At 40.1% G+C, this 19,878-nt stretch overlaps 1 protein-coding gene across 1 annotated transcript in view; it reads right to left on the reverse strand.

The window, feature by feature from the left end:
• Positions 1-19,878, reverse strand: part of abtb3b (ankyrin repeat and BTB domain containing 3b) — a 69,731-nt gene that overhangs the window by 3,668 nt on the left and 46,185 nt on the right. Inside the window, exons 3-11 of the mRNA XM_085357237.1 lie at positions 12,385-12,589; positions 8,548-8,700; positions 8,134-8,299; positions 7,316-7,405; positions 4,900-5,001; positions 3,179-3,272; positions 2,732-2,867; positions 1,478-1,698; positions 1,209-1,387 (exon numbers count right to left, since the gene is read on the reverse strand). Coding sequence (XP_085213363.1) covers positions 1,209-1,387; positions 1,478-1,698; positions 2,732-2,867; positions 3,179-3,272; positions 4,900-5,001; positions 7,316-7,405; positions 8,134-8,299; positions 8,548-8,700; positions 12,385-12,589 — 1,346 coding nt within the window. The remainder of the gene's footprint in view (positions 1-1,208; positions 1,388-1,477; positions 1,699-2,731; positions 2,868-3,178; positions 3,273-4,899; positions 5,002-7,315; positions 7,406-8,133; positions 8,300-8,547; positions 8,701-12,384; positions 12,590-19,878) is intronic.

Raw genomic sequence — 19,878 nt, forward strand, 5'->3', positions numbered from 1 at the left:
TTTATGGATATTTCACACATTACAAGGGGATCAGATAGATATCAGACTTATTTTTCACACCCACACGTCCTTAGAGGTTGCTGTGGTGGGAAATACAGCGACAGGCTGAGCTACTGTAGGAGTGAGATTAAGAGGAAAAGACAGGAGATTTTCTTACCCTTCTAAACTTTTCACTTGTGTGTGTGCAGAGGCAAAGTGAAGGTAAGGCATGCTACAGCACAAGCCTCATGTGTGCAGTCATCCTGCTTGAATGCAACAAACTTCTAACAAATAAGTATTTCTGCATTGTCTTCAAAATTTTCTATGCTGACAAGAGAGATATACAGATATACATTTAATCAACGTTATCTAAAATGAACTAAACACTAAGAGGCTGAATGAATGCTTCAGAGGAACATGGCAACAGAGTGTCTGGTACAGAAAAGACAAACGGCCTGTACCTTGATGTCTGTGGACCTCAAGGTGATGCAAGCAGAGCCTCTCTCAGAGATGAGGGCCAGTGGCCCGAGCCATACATCAACCAAGACAGAAACAAGGACTGACACTGCAGCAATCCAGCGAAGCATAGCATGTTTGGAGTGTACGAGTATATGAGTATGTGCGTGTGTGCATGTGAGAGAGGTATGCTGCTGGTATCAGACCCATGCACGTGAGTCTCTGTGGCTCTGCTTGTGTATTTCAGTTATATGAGTGTATGCACACTCACACTCTGAAACTGTGCAGTGTTTTTTTTCTCATATCAGCAATGACAGCTAACCTATCATGCCATCAGGGCATTATCAAGATTAAGTCACAGCAGACAAAGCTAAGATGAGTGCCAGAACAAGGACAACAATGAGCTGGGTGAACTCTAACATTGCCTACCAAGGGATCCTAAGCTGAAGTAATGAGACGAGGGCCTAATATGATAAACTGCAACAGAGAGGAACGGGCGTCTATCAGAAATCATTATCATTTTACGTAATAGATATTGAGTAAGCCACTGGGGCTCTGTCGGTCACCGTGAAGCTAATGACCTGACTATGTAATAGCATTACTACAAAAAAAGAGGAGGACATGACTGTGGTTTAGTGAAGAGCAGACACTTAAGAGGATGGAGACTAAAGTGTAGCTCTGAAGAAAATGTTCTTACTTTTACGGTAATGATCCAATATGTCGTGACACTTGCCTGTGTTTTATGTTAACAGGAAACACACACAGGGCAGTACCTTGCTGGCTCTGAGGATCTGGAACATAAGAGGCAGGCCATGCGTAATGAGCTCCTCGGTGTACTCCTCTTCCTCAATGCAGCTGAACTCTTTCAGAAGACCCTGGATCAGAGGTCGGCGGTGCTGATGGAAACATGTGCGCAGAGACTCCAGCCAAGTGTGCAAAGTCCATGGGACTCCTAAGTTTCACAAGTACACCAATATGAAATACATTTCATACAATATAAGATACTGTAGAAGTCGCATGCATGCATTTCCAGAAAACCCACCAAGACTCCGTATATCTATGGTGATGTCTACATGCCCATGTTCAGCACTGTGGTACATGGCTTCCTTCAGAGCTTTAAGTTTGGCTTTTCCAGTTCTGATCAGATCCATCTGAGACATGCTTCTGCCTTCCAGCTCTGAGCCTTCTGCGAGAATCTCTTCCAATGACAAGACATCTCCTTTCCCTTTCTCTGTGTGGGACAACAGCTTGCGAAACACATTTCTACAAATCAAAAAAGGCAAAAGAACAAAAGCAGAGAAAAAAACTGCGATTAGACTGAACGGATTTCAGGACTCTATTTGACTGATTTTTTTTTACCAAAAATAAGTTTGCATCTCCGGCCCTGAATCAGAAGTGGGCTAGATTTTTTTATTTAAATGGTAGGACTTAAACATGATATGATAGTAATTGGGGGTCGTTACTGTTGTAGTCTGCTGGCAAGTTAAAATAAATCAATGGAAATAGCTGCATTTTGATGAATGGGAGAACGAGTCCATAAGAAGAAACAAAAACCCAGAGGGTTTATACAAAGAGCTTTATATTTGTGGCATGTAAAGTATACTATATTCAGTGGTAAACAGCAATTACACACATGGGCTTTTATACAATTTCATGCAAAATATAAATAAAGATGCTTTTAGTTTTAAAATCCAAAAATACAGCTGTCTAGCCTGAAAAATAACTAGCAAAAACCAAAAACAAACAAAAAAACTGCTGGTTTTGACATAATGCTATATTTTACAGGTCTATATTTCAGAATGATTTCCACCTACTTTGCAAGAACAACCACATAATTTGACACAAAATGAAGTGGAAACATATCATTCAAATGGAAAATTCTCTGCTAATTACAATTTTTGCTTACTGGCAGCAAGAAAGACAAAGACACAAAAACAGAGACCGTTTATACAGATAAGCTCGTAAAGCAAAGTACTAACAGAAACTATTCTGGATCGATTATTAAAAGACAATACAGTATTGTACAGAGTACACTGTTTGCAGTGTAACCCTGTCAGTTTTGCCATTTTGTTAAGCCAAACTTTTAAAATAGTTTTGGAGAGTTTTAAGTCTTAACAATACTTTGAAAACAACAGAAAGACAACAGGAGGTTACTCATGCAGGAAACTGAAGACCTGTGGTGCTAATTTTACAGACGTCCTCTAAGGAAGTTGTGTTTGTACATAAATAAGAGTACACAGTACACAGTGCTTGTATGTTTGCTGTTGAAGGGAACATGAATGCATTCGTCACCTACCTGTGCCCATGTGCTGCTGCCAGGCTATAGGAGTTCATATCGCCTTGTGGTGCAGTAGAAATTCCATTGCGGTACATAGTTCCCACCATGGGGTCAGCGCCTCGCTCCAGCAGCAAACTCACCAGCTCAAAGTTACCTGCACATGAAAAATGACTGGCTCAGTTAAACACGCACACACACACGGAAATAATAAGATTAAACGAAAATGAGACCGAGAGAAAGATGAGAGAGAAGCACACGTTTCATCATTTGTTCCACATTCATGGCTCTATTTGTCTTTATTCTTCCAGCCCCCAGGAGAAGCAAGCTTCTAAACTTGTAATTCAGCCACTGATCATGCTGACACTAAGGTGTTGTTATCAGCTGAGTATAGATGGCCAGCTGCTGCTGACAGCATGGTGTGATACAGTTGGGCAGGAAGATGGGAGTCCTGCTGTGTCTTAGTACCTGCAGCAGCAGCCAGCTGCAGCGGTGTCTCCGTGTAGTTCTCCATCCCATCCTGCAGGGAGCCTTCCACGTTGGCTTTGGCATCCAGCAGCAGCTGCAGGTGAGGATGCAGGTGAGCATGATTGACAAAGAGAGAGAGACAAAGAAGAAGACAAGAGAGCAGAGTGAGGGGGAGAGGAAGAGTCATTTGCTAATGAGTCTAATTTGATGTCAGGATGGTTAGTTTAAAACTGGCTAGTTTAAAACACTGCCTATTATTTTACCTCTTTAAAACAGAAGTGCTACTTTTGGAGAAATAAACTAAATAGATGAAAGTCAAATGTATGATCGTCAATTTTGGCCAACTTTAAGCTTAGTTTTCTTTTTGTCTGCATGTTAAAGGTTGCTAATTTTCCATTAGTTTCTTTATTTTCACATTACAAAATTGTACAAATATGTATATATATATATATATATATATATAAATGTAATAGGAAGCGAAACTACAACCAAAAAAGCTGGAAAAACTCAATTACAGACAATCCAGGAACTGAATCCTTTTTTCTTGAATATTTTTAATACATACAGACAATGTTTCCACACCTAAAGACATGTTCCTAACTTTACCGTATGTAGGCTGTTTCAGCGATATAAAAGAAACCTGGCTGCTGCAGCAAAATCTGTTACTGTCGGCCCAAATTCTGCTTTAGCAAGCTCTGAAGGCTTGAAAGATTTAGCGCCTGGCACATACACTTATGGGATGCTGTTATAGGTTCTTTGAGGCACTCTTCAAGTGTCTTTCAGTACCTCTTCCCCAAAAACCAGAGAACACACAGAAATGTGCAGGTTGCCTGTTATATTTCTAGCCATTTTAAGATGTGTATGATTATAATAAGAATTGAACCAGCCTACATTCAGGACCCTTTCAGGCCAGTCCAGTTTAACTTTACTTTATCAACATTCAGATAATTCACCTGTACTATACTTCTAGGAAGACTTATTTTCAGCGAAAGTAAACTGCTCTTCAAGTTCTTCATATAAACAGATCCTATCAGAAATAAACAGAAGACTTAAAATGACACTGACTGCAGGATATTTGATGATAATAAATCAATTTCATTAAAATTGTTCATTTATTTATTTATTTTTAATGAGATAATGATCTAGACCATCTCCTTAATGAAAGATATTTCATGAATTTGTTACATTTTAATGGTAATACTTTCTATGACTTTACACCAAATTGACTCTTTTTTAACTTCAGGGTTTCAGTTTTCTGATGCCCTCAAAGACCAAACTGTAGCACTACCAAAACATTTTCCGCTGGACTTTAATGATTCAAAATCAGATCCCTCAGAGGGCAAACAGAAATAGTTAAATGAGTTCGATAACAATTAGGCTGCTGTGTTTCCATTTTCCACTTGCTAAACTCAGTTTGATCCATTTGCTCAAAAGTGCAAATTGACTGGAGGTAGCCATGTGCTGACCTAAAGCATGGCTGCACAATTGCCCTCTTTAAATGTGTAAAGCTCATGTTGTATATATTTAGCAACTAGGTCATTTTCACAAATGGAAAATAAAGAGAGAAAGAGAGAGAGAGAGGAGAAAACTCTTAGTGGAGAGCAGTCATCATCACCACTGAGAAGCTTTGATGACAGAAATGGCAATGATGACCAACCATGAGCTGAAGCACAACAAAAGGTCACGATGAGAGAATCACAGGTGAGAAAGAATGTCACTACCTGCACCACAGGCACATGTCCGTGTAACACAGCGAAAGTGAGGGGCGTCGCCTGCCGTGTTTCGGGAAAGACTGAGGGGTGCTTGTGCACTGAGTTTGGCACCTGGGGAAGGGACACAAGTAGGTGGGTTGGGTAGGTAGGAGGGACAAAGGTGAGGGAGAGAGATACGAAGCCATTAAATCTACTGCATGGCCTACGAGGCACAAGACAAGCAGCTGAAGGGAGGGGAGAAGGGGAGAGAGCAAGCTCTACAGGAGAAACTAGAGTAATTAACCAGGAATCATGGGGCTGCAGAGGACATCCCGCCACTGTGTTTGCCTCCTAATGAACACGATGAATTGATCTGTCTAGTTAGGCCTTGTCCTAATGGTTCCACCCTCACTTTTCACCCTCTGCTTTGGCTTTTTCTGACAGCGCTCTGAATTGACCTCTCCCAGGCTCAGCTCGTTGGCCAGGTTTAACCCTTGTGTGGTGTTCGTATTTTTGTTACTCAGCCAGTGTTCATGGGTCTGGTGGACCCGCTAGAGTTTTGGCTTTCCAAATTAACACTATCAAACAATTTTATGTTAAATTACTCAACAGATGTTTACTTCATCCCAATTACAAGACATATGAACAGCAAACATGGTTAATTTTTTCCCTTTACCTTTGTTAGATCACATTTATGAATTAATGTGCTTCTCGTTTTTCTTTTATATAAAATGTTATAAATAAATCAGTTATAATCAAGTGGAGTGAGTGGAAAGACACAACACATTTACACGTGAAAAAATAATTAATTGTTTAATTTTTCTTTTGAAAAAAACTGAACACGGGTCTCACAGACCCGAACACCATACAAGGGTTAAAAACTAAAAATGTGACATACACGAGACACAGGAGCATGAACAAAGCACAATGTTTTTACTTAGACTGCTCTGGGAGAAAACGAGGCTGGGATGTCCATTAGATTTTATGAATTGGTACTTAATAGTGTCATGTTGTTGTATGAATCAGGTACCAGCTGAATACAGAAGAGTATACAGGCGAAATACACATGAGGGGGGCATGTGAAGTGCAATGAAACAATAATAGTATTTTTTATTACTTAATGTAGTTACTGTATATTGTGTAAGCTGGCCAAGGTTTTCCTCTGCAAGAGCTACAGTCTATGTCAGACTGAGAAGAGATTCTCTGTTGGAGCAATCTTACATAATAAGTGTCAAGAGCACAAGGTAATAGCACTTGAACCAACACTGAAGTCAATGTAGATTATATAGGCAAGCATTATGGAAATTCCCCTTAAGTATGACAGGTCCTTCATCCTTACATGAGTCCACCTGTCAGCACTTTGGGGACATAACCCTTATCTTCTACATGTCCCTCGAGAACACCATCCTCTGAGTTTGGGGAGATCATCCCAAAGTTCCCATTTGCTATTTTGGCTTATTCAATATTCCATAATTAGTAAGTAATTATGGATCATTTTGGATCGGAAAATTATTAGTTCACTTAAACTTTTCCCACTACTGGAACCTGTAGTATTAGTCCGCAGGGTCTTTTTTTTTCTGATGTCATTTCCTATTTATCATTGGTACCCGATTCATGCAATGAAAGTACACGATACATTTTGAAACAAAATTCATACATAATACATTTCTAAAAATGGAAATACACATGCCTGAAATGAATATTAAAGTGGGTCTTTAGGTTTTAGTCGTTGACAGTGCTTTGTGCTTTGGCCAGCTGTCATGAATGCAGTGGGCTGCAAATCAACTCTGACACAATAGCTGATGGGACATGTTGTTGCTGAAGTGACTAACGGAGATCAGGATCATGAGACCTCAACCGAATGACCTCGCTCATGTCTGCGCAGAGTCAAAGGATGCCGTCACGATTCTCTGCAGACTCTGTGAGGAATCCTGCTTGCTTTAAGTCAGCTGATCTCTATTTTTTCCCGGACATAGAAAAGAATGAGTCAGCAGGAAACCTCTGTGTCACGTTTCACACTCTAACTGCTGAAATGCAAATAGATTTCAGCGTATAAGAGCACAGCAGTGAGTGCCTCATGATCTTCACCTCTTGTACATTTAGCTGCACGACACATGGGAGAAAACGAGAGGAAATGACGGATGACATGTTTGGTTTTCTCCAATTTAAAGGAAAAATAAGAATACAAATACATTTGTTACATTAATGTGTACCGTTATTTCAGTACTATTAATTTAAATTGTCTACATATAAAATGGGCATAAAGAGTGCTAATGTCTGACAAAGAGACTTCAGTTATACTCAGCAGCTCAATCTTATAATACAAAAAAGGTAAACGATATTTCTCTAATCAAAGCAGCCTGGTTCAGTTCTGCTGACTTCTGCTCAATGCCAAAAGCAGAACAGCAGACATAAACGTTTTCTTTCTTTCTTTTTAACCACTGACCTCGCTGTTAATATCTGCTCCTGCATCCAGCAGCATCTGCACCATGGCTTCGTCTGCACGGACACAAGCGTACATCAGCGGGGTCATACCCTACACAAGTAGATGCACAGAGAACGAAAGCAGCTGCGATTTAATCTTTCATTTTCTCGAAACACTCAATGGCATAACCAAATCCTAAAAATTCGCTTCAGGACACCATTTTCAAGCACTTTTCTCAGGGAATGTCATGTTTCTTATCCCCCCACTGAGTAATGTGAACTTGAGTTATACCATTTGTTTTTAGCTACAGAACAAGGCTTAATGCTTGGTCTGCTTGTCTTCTCGACAGCTCAAATTCAGGGTAGAGTTGGATGGCAGCGATATTCTGCTTCTGATGAACATTTTAAAGGATACCACATGAATTAAGATCTCCTCTGGGCCATCTGGGACACTACCTGAGGCTGTCTGACGGACACATGCAGTACAGCGCTCTGTATGTGAAAGCTTCTGCTAAGCTCAGCCCTGAACTGAATGTTGATTTTCCCAAGGAAAATCAGGAGCTACACTTGCAGTATTCCCCTGATGATTTATTGTACTTGAGGTGGAAGTCATGATATAGTGCAGAGCTCTAATGCAGGAAAATATATGTCAAAATAAGATTTAATATGCATAACTGCCTTTTAGCTCAAGAGTCAGCACTGTGCTCAGAAGCGGAGGAACCTCAGTTTACAAAACAAACAAAATAAACACTTCCACAGGCTGTGTGTGTGTGTTCATGTGTTCATGAGAACAAATGTGCCGGTATATGCATTATTAAATATGCTGACTGTGTTTCTAACCTGCTCACTCATGCTGTTGATACCATCCGGCCCTAGCAGGTTGACAGCCTGCTTTACCAGGTCTGTGCGTCCACAGCTGAGCATGCGGAAGCCCAAATCCTGCAGGAACTTTGCCTCAGAAGAGGCAGCATCCAGTTTCCTTGAGGCACAGAAGCAGTCATCCGTTCTGAAAAGCATAGCACACAAAGTGAGTGCAAGCTGACAAGTATTACTGTTTGCTACGTGCAGTGTTTTCCCTAAACACCTTGCAGGCTTTATTTCTTGACACTACAGGGAGGACGTGAAACACGCACATCTTTCCCTGCATGCATAATTGACATGTATGCGTGTATGCTTTTTGTGGGTTCAGATAAAGAAGTTGCCTGCACACATGTTCTGCAGCTCAAGCGCAAGCCCACTCACTCCCGGGCCTACCGAAGCTGGCGGGGCTCACAGTCCACTCCAGGCAGCAGCAGCCTGGCAGCCTGCCGCACATCATCGCTGTCCACAGTGAAGCTGCGTCTGTGCTCGGTGTGAACCACAGCTACACGCACCCACTCCATCAGAGGCGGCAAGATCAGAAATGGCCTATAGAGGGAGGTAGAAGCACACGTAGTTGCCACCATAAACACAGTGAAGTCGCACTTGGTGTGCGCAGGCATTTCACTAAAACGGAATTTGCATGTTATTTTGTTGCCACTGTTAATTATTGAGAAAAAGATTAACTCACTTTGAAGACCCTAAATCAGAACATAAAAGAGGTGTTTAGATGTAGAGAGGTTGTAGACCATATAACTGAAAGAAAATGATCATTTTAATCTGCTCTGCTCTTGTTTAATGATCTAAAGTCTGTCATAATACCATAAAATACTGCCCCGCTGTTGCTTATTGTTTAATAGAACATAAACCCATATGCCACAATGCACCATATAAACCAACACAATGCACTGCAAATTGGGGATGATGCATTATAAGACTTATATGCCTTTAAAAGAATCGTGATGTCATAATGCTGCCAGGAATTACATGTGTCATCATTTTCACTTCACAAGATCAAGTACTGCAGTTCCTCCTCATGTTTTCCTATAATGCTCCGTGTAACGTATTTCAGTAATTATAAAAGATCATTATCAGTTAAGGTAAACTGATCGTGTGTTTGCTTCCTTGGAAATGTACAGTACTGCGGCGTTCAGACGGCAGCAGGTAACAACCATTATACATCATACATCCTGTTCTCTGACAGAGAAGACTGAGAGAGCACACAGGCGTTTAAAGCTGTATTTGCACAGAGCAAACAATCTAGGTTGCATTACCAACCAGGCAAACCCCCCATGGGCTCTCAAACAAGCTATGTTTACTACATATCATCTGGGCTTATGTAATTAGATTCATTTCAAATGAGTCTAGCTCCTTCATGCTCCATGTTGACCACAGCTGAGAAAAGAGAATCAAAACCCAGCGCCAGGACCACAAATGCTTCAGTTTATATTGAGCTCACCTTTATTAAAGTTGTCCTCTTTGCATGTAATCAGTAAACAGCACAGAGAAAACCTCAGGCGAGGTCGTATTATTATTCCACCATCACCCAAAGCCTGTAACTTTTTTTTATTATCAATACATGTGGCAATCATTTTCATCTATAACAGCCTGATTGCTCAGCGTATAAAATGTCAGTAATAACAAGAGATGCCCATCGTTAATCCCTGAAGCCGTGTTCTGGCCTTCTCTCCTCCACTCATCCTGCATCAGTGTTTACAACAGCCATATGGAATCCATATGAATGGAAATACATATACAATATGTGTGTTCACCTTTGTGACTGACTGATACAAAAGCAATCTTAAGTGAGTTGGTAATGCAAAACATAATGACACACCCATGTGCTTTATAACTACAGAAGAACAATGACTTTTCAAGACCTTATTATGTAATATAATAGGACAAAAGTCTGACACACGCTATTGGAATGCAAACAAAAATGTTTTTAAACAAACTGATATTTACTTTTTAAACCATGTATCATTTTAATTTTATAACAGCATTTGGACGACAGTAGTAGCAATTTGTTTAGTTTCTTAAAAAAAACTCAGACAGATTATTTGACTGTTGCCAAATCCAGAAGCTGGTTATGTGTTTGTGTTTGTGTGCTCTTTGCGGATTTATTAATCAGTATGTCGCTTTACAAAGGATGTCTTAATGGCTGGGCTGCCCTTGACACACGCTGATTGCACAACTCTCTCATCTCTGCTACTTTAAGCTGACAGGAGGGTCACTCAATATTAGTTTGATATGCTAAGAAATGCAAACCCTTGTGTTTGTGTTTTACTCACTTCAAAGGAGCCTGACCTACAGCCACGTGACATTATTACTTCTGCAGACTTCATTAAAGCTCTGCACAACACCTAATCAAGAGTCAGGAAACGTATAATGCCAATGCATTCCTTCTCAAGCCCAATGGAAACTTTGGTTCACAAGCAGTTCAAGGTCGCCCTGTTTCCATGCAGTGCTCTTTAAAAGTGCAGACATTCTGCAAGGAAACAGTTGAAATCAGAGGGATTTCCTTAATGTTGGGTCCAGAATTGGATTTAAAATGACCTAAAAAAATATATAATAACATGCGCTAAATATGATGTTGGTTACAAACGGTGGAGCTAAAGCAGACATAAGTTGGATATCTGGGACACACATTAACTGATAAATTGCTCCACGACAGGTGATGAAAGTCTGGACTGCTCAGGCTCAACTGTCAGCTCTGTATTCCACAGAGGTTTCTACCAAAGCAGAGGAAATACTGAACATACAGCGAATAAATGTTTCATGAGTAGAAGTGGCAAAGAAAGTGAACACTGTGGGAACATGTATCCAAACACTATGGAAACACTGCCTAATTTTCATGCCACATGTGTCACCGTCAGAGTCCCACAGCTTCCTGAATATAAATTCCCAATAGGGCAGTGGTGGTAATTCTCAATGCAAGTCTGTTCACGGCTGCTCCAACTGCCCCTTCCTTCCACGACTCAGGTCACCCAGAGGGCTCGCTCAAGTAGCCAAGACGTTGACAATTCACTGTACTTTCCTTCCAGAGGAAAACATCTGGTCTGCCATTTCACGGCTTAGCACAGAGAGCCAGAAATACAATAATAAAGAAAAAAAACAGTCAGCAGAGGTGTACAGTTGCAGCAGAATGATCTCTGCAGAAGCAGCATCACCACTGGACTGTGTTATAAGGTGAGGAGGAGGAGGAAGAGACATGCAGAAGCTTTGATTGTGTCTAACCAAAGGCAGTTTCCACTTTTTGTCCCAGTGACTTGTGGTGTGCCTTTATTATTACTACTAAACTAATAAATTGCAATATTTATGTGCTTTCCTGTTTCCTGTTTTACCTCCATAATGTAGTGCTTTATTTTTTGGTAGACAAATAAAGGCTTAACATTGTGCTGCTCACCTGACTTGCTTTTCAGGTCTTGATGCAGGATGACTGAAACTGAATCTCAGTTCCATAGTTTGTTATAGCACATAGATTTTCAAATTAAGCTGACAACCTTTACAGGTATCGAGGAGAATTTTGTATATGTCCTTCTGATGAAGGTAAGATAAACATTCACTCAGTTTTCATCTTGATAAAGCGTCGATCGCAGGGCTCAAAAATAAATCTAATGTCAAGTGTAAAAAACTGCAGTCCCTTAAACAGCCACGGACAGAAATGAACAAAAGCAGAAGAAAGTTTCCCTTTCATGACTCAATGAAGTGGAGGAATTTCCTATAATTTACCAATATTGTGATGCTTTGGGTGACAGGTGGGGGAACTCAGCATTTCTGGTGCTCTGTAGTCTGGCAGGAGCTCTCAACCATCTGTGTGGTGCTGGTTTCTTTTCTTGCCAGTTATCATACAAACAATATGACTTTAAAATGGTAGCCCACAAACCAAAAGGTGAAATCAGTTCAGTTATAACCTTCTTGTTCTATAAAATCTATGCTGTCTGCTAATTCTTGAGGTACAAATCTAGTAAACAGCTTGTAAACCTTCCCGTAGGTAAAGGCTTTGTGTGTTTTGACGCTTTAAAGACATGTTTAGACGTTTCTTTTCTTTTTAAAAAATATAGGAAAACAAGTGCGAATAAGAAAAGCAGACTAACTGTTGTGGTTCACTGGCTCCGTGAGCCGCCAGATGCAGTGACGCTCTGTTACTCTGACTTTTTTCTTTTACTGCTGAGTGTTGCTGATGAGAAATGTGGACGTGCATTTCCTTTATTTTGCGTGTTTGCTTCTAACCTCTCGGTTTGTAAGGTAACCTTGGAGGGTTCAACGTTGGGGTTTTCCCACTCCATCTGAGGGCAGTGCATGAAGTAGCACAGCGTGTAGATAGCTTCCGGCGCCCAGAGTATCACGCCGCTTTTCTGGTGCATTGGTGTCCCATTGCTGTGGTTCTTCATATACAGTGGCTGTAGGTGGTGCATAGCCCGTGACACCAAGTCACCTACACACATACACAGACAATACAAACAGGAAAACACAAAAGGAACACAGACAGTAAGAAACGAATTCACGGGTTCACTCAGTAGATGAGAGAGATGAGACCGAAATATTTTAAGCACATGGCCTTTAAAAAGACATCTGGGAATTATCTTTATTCCTCCCAGCCCCCTTGGAGCTCATTCTGTCAGGGGAAATCGAGAGTTTCCATGCACCACAATCAGGAAAAAGACAGGGTTCATCCCAGTTCTTTCTGTGCAGCTCACAGGAGGAGAGCGAGAGAAAAAGCATGCCCAGGACTGCAATGGATGAAGAATGAATATTTATGGATAAACATAGCTACTCCAAGCTATTTCCCCTGCATAATTTGTCAGTACTTTAAGGTCATCCAGTTGGGCTTCAAAACTCCAAACTCGAGAGGGTTTTGCTAATAAAAATCTGAACGTTCTCCTAGCTGGTTTAGAAAAAAAGTAAATAGTTCTTGGAAAAGTATGTTCAAGCCAGCTTTTTATGCCGTGGGGACCAGACAGATGGCCTTTTTGTAGAGCAAATTCAGTTAATCAGAAATCAAGAGCTGGCCTAGAAGTTTCTTTAACAGACAGCCCAATTCTTTCATGTGACTGTGGTTGGTTAGTTATTGAATGCTTACTTGAAAAACAACCCTGTTTTATTACAGCTGGACTCAAATCCCATTTTGCTGAATGCTGTCAGGTTACCGTCGCTTCTCCCTTCCTGTCTAGACCCACCGCGTGATGAGAAAATGTGATGAAATTGTGAAGCAGGGTCGCTCTTAAAAAAAAGAAGGAAAGAAAGACACACTGTGACATATTGTCCTGGCCAGTTTGATAATGTTGAAGGCACAAAAGCAATAGAGCATGATGACACTTGGTTCCCTGTTTCCAATGGAATATATTGTATGTGTGACTATTCGATACAGAGAGGGAACAAACAGCCATTCTCATACACAAAAGGGTTTGTTTAGCATCAAAATTGCGCTATTTGGCGCTTGCCAAGACTCCATTTAGCCTTGACAATGTGAGAGGCAAGTGTGAAAAGGATGCCTGAATGAGGGAGGAGCATTCATGCAATAAAACAATCAACTGTCCTTTGGGAACAGTGGCGCTGCACTGATAGAGAAATCATGTTGTGATTCAATGAGCAGGGAAAATTATGCCAGGAATGACCACCACTTGTAGACTTTTAGCTTAAGCTTTGCTGTTCCAGTTACTCTCTGTTACTCCTTCTTTCTCTTAATTGTACCAATGGGAATACAGATAAGCTGGTAACAGTTCCCTTTGAAGTTCAGTAAGGGAGCCAAGGTGGTCAGCAGCAGGCAGTTTTCATGTCTTATTTATGCTGCTCTGTGACATTTCCTTTCCTGGCTGAGAAGGCTCACGAGGTTAAGAATGTAGATTATTTCAAAGCTGAAAAAGTCCAACAGTAGTGCAGCTTCACGTGAGATCACTGTAGCAGGTGTAGGTGCAGCACAAAGTGGTAAGATTTCTCTTTGGAAGGTCATTCAGAAGTGCGACAGTTTAATAAGCTAAAATGTCAATAGACTTTTAATTACAAGATCCAAGCTTTTAATCAATACCTCATCCTTGGTGATTAATTCTTTATACCAACAAGAAGAGGAGAGGTGGAGGACACACACAGCAGATCCTGCTTCTCAGGTTCTCAGTAATTACCTTTTAGCAGTGGGGTCGTGCTCTCCATGTTTTCAGAGCTTTATAACCATCCTCGAATAGCAAAATCACACAAATCGACCAGTTTACAGAGTATAATGGCACTGGTTTAAATTAGAAGGGGTTTTATGAGAGCTGGCTTAAGGTCAGTAAACAGCAATGCAGGACCCACATAACAAGCACCCTGCTCATTACTGCAGAATCTGAAGGCAGTGTAATGTTCAACAGTGAGCGAGATAAATGTATTGAATTGAACTGAATTGATATACCTTTATTAGTCCCATGAGGGGAAATTTCATAAGGCTGCCGACCTATTGCACGCAATGGCGGCGCCATCTTACCCTGTGACCCTATGTGTGTGCGTGTCCAGAGTTCAGCTGAGACAGTGTCCTTCGCCCTGCTAGGCTAAGTAAACAGTCTTCCAGCCAACCCAGGTGGCCTTGCATGGAATGGGAAGGAACAGACTAAATGTAGAAATTCTCGCTGTGCAGCTGCTGCCATCATCACACGTTCTGTGCTTCAGTTATTTGCCACTACGTCGTAATTATAACAGCCGCCTGTGGCCATCTTGCCTCAACAAGATGCTAAGCTATTCTGTTGCTATTAGTTTTGTCCATTTCACAACATCCAGAACTCTCAGGCACTCTCTGCCACCCATAGCGGATAGCATGGAGGGTGTAAATAACCCTGAATGCCTTTCTTTGCACCTTATTTTGGCACTCATTCCTGTTTTCTACTACCAACTTCCTGTCCGTGTGTAGAAGCTTTTATTTTGATGGGACGATTTCCTGTAAAACAGTTTTTGGCGCAGTTTTCAGCAGCAGTCGCGGGAGTTTAGAAAAGTGATGGCTTAACGGAGCCTATGGTGATTTCTTTTGTCATTAGCAGCCCCCTTGATAGAGGCACAAGGTATGGTTATGATGTAAATAAGGAGACGTTTAGATGTTTTTGTGACAGTCGCTACATTTGTTAAATGTTACGTTGAAACGAACTTCATGTTATAAGGTTTACGATTGTAAGAGTGTGGATTATTTTGCTTACACGCTGTTTCTGTGTATACATCCCCAGCTCTTACGGTGAGATTGATGGTTTACTGCCATTAAACCTTCAAAACGTCATCAGTAAAGTGTCATCCTTCATTCGGGGGGGTTTGCTACAGAGGGCACAAACTGTCTGTTAGTGTAGTCGTGAGTGGAACTTCTACTCTTTAACTACCTCTGCTTTACTTTTGAGGGGCCATCACAGCACACAGTGTCCCTGCAGTAATCTGTGTGAGTCCGAACTCTGCCATCTTTCAATCTAGTCAGGTTAGTTTGGACAAAATCCGAAAGTAACATTTCTTGCTGTTAGAGGACTTGAGAATTTTTAGTAAAGAAGGAAATATATATGCAGAGGTTTGACATACATAGTTGTAGATATAGAATAGCTTTGAGAGAAATGGTGAACAAGAGCTGAACCATCACACAGACACTTATTAACCTCATTTGATATCATTTAGCATCGAGGCCGTAAAGACATAATTCCAAGGGTTGAGCTGACCACAGAGCAAAACACTTTTAACACTTTGTGCAAAGAAAACCACAAAAAAATAATTAACTTGCTGTTTTATTTGGAATGTGGCAAAAAAACCCAAAAAAAAACACAACCCCAGAGGAGATAAATGAGAAAATCAAGACATTTTCACAGCTACAGGAACAAAATGATCTTTAAACATCAGTGGCTGATTAGCAGAACCTGCTGTAAGTTCTTGGTGGCGAATAGAAAAACAATCACGCTCGACTTAGAGTAAAGACATACAGAAAGAGATGAGACAAAAGTCTAATAATAATAATGAATAATGACATTTGAAGCATGTTTTTTTAATCAGCGACATTAACTAATAATAAAGGACTGAGTACCGACAAAGGAAATTAAGGCTAGCTTTGAAACATGAATGGATAATACAGGCATTATTATTTTAGTGACATATAAAACTAGAGACAGAATAGAGGTAATCTGTGACTGCTTCACTCTTGTTTCTCTGTTTCTAAATTGTGTTTAGTATATATAAAATTGATGGTATGGTTTATATATAGTCATTTTTAAACACCACTGAAGGATACTATTGAAATTACTTGAGTTAATGAATTTTGGAAAACTGTAAGACAGCTTGACCTTTACACAAGTTACAAAATAAATTAAAATAAAACAGCTTGGTGCTGGAGAAATTTCACATGTTTGCATTTTGCACTATGTGGTCTAATAAGGCAAAGTATTTGCTCAAATACTGATTGGATAACTCTTTTCTACACAGCATCATATTAGTTAGCATTCTGGAAACAACTCCAACAGTTTGTTAATTGGTCTGGCTGTCAGTCTCATTATTTCCAAATTAATGGCATTCAGCAAAAAGACAGAAAAGATGGAGAGATTCAGGCTGACTTCTTAAAAAAATGGGGAACTCACTTAGGGAGAATTTGACAACCTTGAGGCTTTAGGATTGATTCAGTTTATTATTAAAACTGATTTATGGAAGGAAGTGTAATGTTTCATATAGTAAAATTCAAAGAGAAAAAATAGTCTTTGAAGCAACCGACAGCACACTGTTACCTTAATCTAGCTTAAATACCACGGACAAGCTTGGCTCACGTAACTCTTGTATATTTCCCAGTATATTAAACTAATTCTTTCAAATTTATGTTTAAGCAGTTTGCACAGAAAACATACGTCTGCTCTTTGTGGTGTAAAGAGTAAAGAGTTTCCACGGACACGTATCCTTCATCCATTGCCACTTCTGTGAAAAGACTAGTTCAGATTTAGCAACACACACAGCAATATGTGGAAAATATCTGAAGTAGGACAGCATGACTGAGTGATCATGACACACCCATAGTCCTAATAACTGCAGCATTTGTGGAGCCATCATTTCAGATATGCTAATATGGCCTTTTGCTAGAAGAGATGAGGAAATACAAAGAGGTAAATCAGCGAGAAACCTCTTAAATTGAGTCTAAATGCCAGTGTGAAAAACTCACACTGCAGGATTCATATTTTTACTGTGCTGGAAGAGCCAAGGTTGGTTTATTCCAGGAAACTGGTTTCAGAAACTCTTACTGTTCTTTCCCCCTAACCTTTTAATCTTTTACTCCTTCATTCATATCTTAGTCTCTTTCAAAAAAATTGACTTTGTGACAGCCTGACAGTGCAATCACTGCTGCTTTTCACAGTTATTCATTTTGTTTCAGCTTGAGCTGAGCGACTGGCTGCAAATCCTCTAGTTATTTACAGAATTGCTCTCCAGAGCTGATAACATTACCACTGGACTAAGCTGTCCTATTAGACATGAGCGGCTCTGTTGTCTCACAGTGTGTTTGCAGTGTCAACATAACAGTACAAGTCCTTGCTTGACCTCATCAATACAACACGGACAGAGGCCCTGCGATGTGGCTCATCACTGAAGCTGCCCTGCAGTCGGAACAGCATGCAGTGAAGAGAACTGTCTCAGTTTTTATTGTGATGATAAATATTTACGCTGGATATACAGAAAATACTTTCTGAGTCTTTTCTTAGTACGCTGATGCTATAGCAACAGAAACAGACCCTTCCCACATTATTTGGCTTGGGGATTGATTTATTTTTAAATTTTTTGTCATGCACATTAGGACACAATCTGTGCTTTTTTCAGCGTATGCACCATTATTCTTCTTGACACTGCTGTCCTTTCTTTCTTGCAGAGCTGCAACTAAAGACGCAACTGTTCAGCACTTGAAAAGGAACATCCCGATTCTGTGATTATATCTGATCAAATCAAATGGGAATATGTGCCGCTGTGTATTCAGTGGTTCGCAGCACAGCTTGCAGATGTCTTCAAGCGCCATTATCATTTGTTGTAAAGTTTCCCCTTAAAACAGAACCCAAAGTAGAAACTGTTATGAAAGCTTTATATTGGACCTTGTTTGAGTTCTATAGCATATTGTCCAATTTTTGTGAGCAAAGACAAAAATGTCAAATACAACCAGTATGTAATGCTGAAAACCTATTACAATGAGAGAAAACTGACAACTAAGGCTTATGTAAATGACTTCATGTTGTATAAGCGTACGCAGACAGCATTATGACGCCCATTATTCTTTAAATAATGAGTACATTGTAAGTGGACATGCATTCAATTAACTTTTGGAGGACTTGTCAAACTTATAAGCTAAAATCATTTATTTTAATGAATGGCTGTGGTTCATTAGGATTGCTCCCATTGACAGTGTAACTCCCACACATTTATTTAAATAAGCACACTTGCGGTCAGATTATAATATAGTGATTTACTGATAGAGCGGGACAATATTCCTGCTCTATCAAACATCAGATTATCACATTAGATGATAATGTCATCTAGCTGGAATGTGAAGATTTTCCAGAGCTGAACACCTTCACTAAAAAGAATAAGAGTAAGATACAGTAGTGTGTAAATTTCTTTCATTTCTTTGTGCAAGTAGGGAAGTTGGCGCAGTGATTATTGAAAAGTGTGCAAACATACATGGAAATACACATATAATGCAGTTTGTGCAATTCTAACAACTTGAAAACTGTTATTCCTTAACAGTCTGAACTCTCTCAGGCAAGCTTTCTTGTCTTTTCTTTAGGCAGTCTTCAGGAATGTTTCTCCAGGATTCTTAAAGGACATTGAAAGCTCTTCATAGAACGTTGGCTACTTTTTGTTCCATTCTCAAGATGATCCCACGCTGCTTCACTAGTGTTACAGTGTGTTTTTCTATCCAGGCATGTTTTTAATGCATTGGTACACAGCAAATTCAAAAGTGTTAAATTTTTTGGTGTTAATAGTCTCCTTGCAAAAGTAGAGTTAATTTTACTCTAAGCAGAGTCACATTCTTTTAATGTAACTCTGAGGTGTAAAATGATAGTAGTTAAAATCGAGTGTTAAAAATGAGTGTTTCTATGTCAAATCTGGAGGTGTTACAATGGAAACATTAACTCTTGACCTCTTAACTCTGAACTCCTAGAGGGGCTATGACACCAACAGAGTAAATTCACAGACTCCGCCCCCAGCACGGCTCCAATCGAAGCTGAAGTGAAGCCGTTTCAGAACATTTTGCTCTACATATTTGAGTTGTTTGCCATGCTTGGTAAGTCATTTTTTCAAAGATTGTTTCAATTGTTATTAGCTTTTACTTCTGTGGCTCTTTGGAGTTGAGACAAAGCTGTGTGAAAGGCATTAGCCATGTTGCTCGGTGATAGCATAATATTCTGTTTTAGCTAGCTGAAAGGTATTGTTTGCGGGCAAATACCACAGCCTTGAAAAAAAGCTTGCATGTGAATTTTCAGTCAAACTTTTGGTCAAATACACCTAAAACAATGTCTAGAATGTGAAATGTTGGTATAATGGTGCTACTTGAAGCCTGAAAACGATCGCCCATAAAAAACGAGCAAACAGCAGTAGCAGACGTCCTGACTGGGTTCTACGGTAGCATTTAGATCCCTCCAGAGTTTTGTGCACACGGTTTAGGTAAAAACGAAAAAAGTTGAGGTTTTACATTTAGTTCAGTATTACCTGTTGCCTGTGTCTTTGTCTTTTGGGAAAATACTTTACACAAGTAATGGCTCAAAGAGGATT

Source organism: Diplotaxodon limnothrissa, linkage group LG7, assembly GCF_057381915.1.
Source record: "Diplotaxodon limnothrissa isolate DT_005_m linkage group LG7, D_limnothrissa_male_GT1.1, whole genome shotgun sequence".
Lineage (NCBI taxonomy): Eukaryota > Metazoa > Chordata > Actinopteri > Cichliformes > Cichlidae > Diplotaxodon > Diplotaxodon limnothrissa.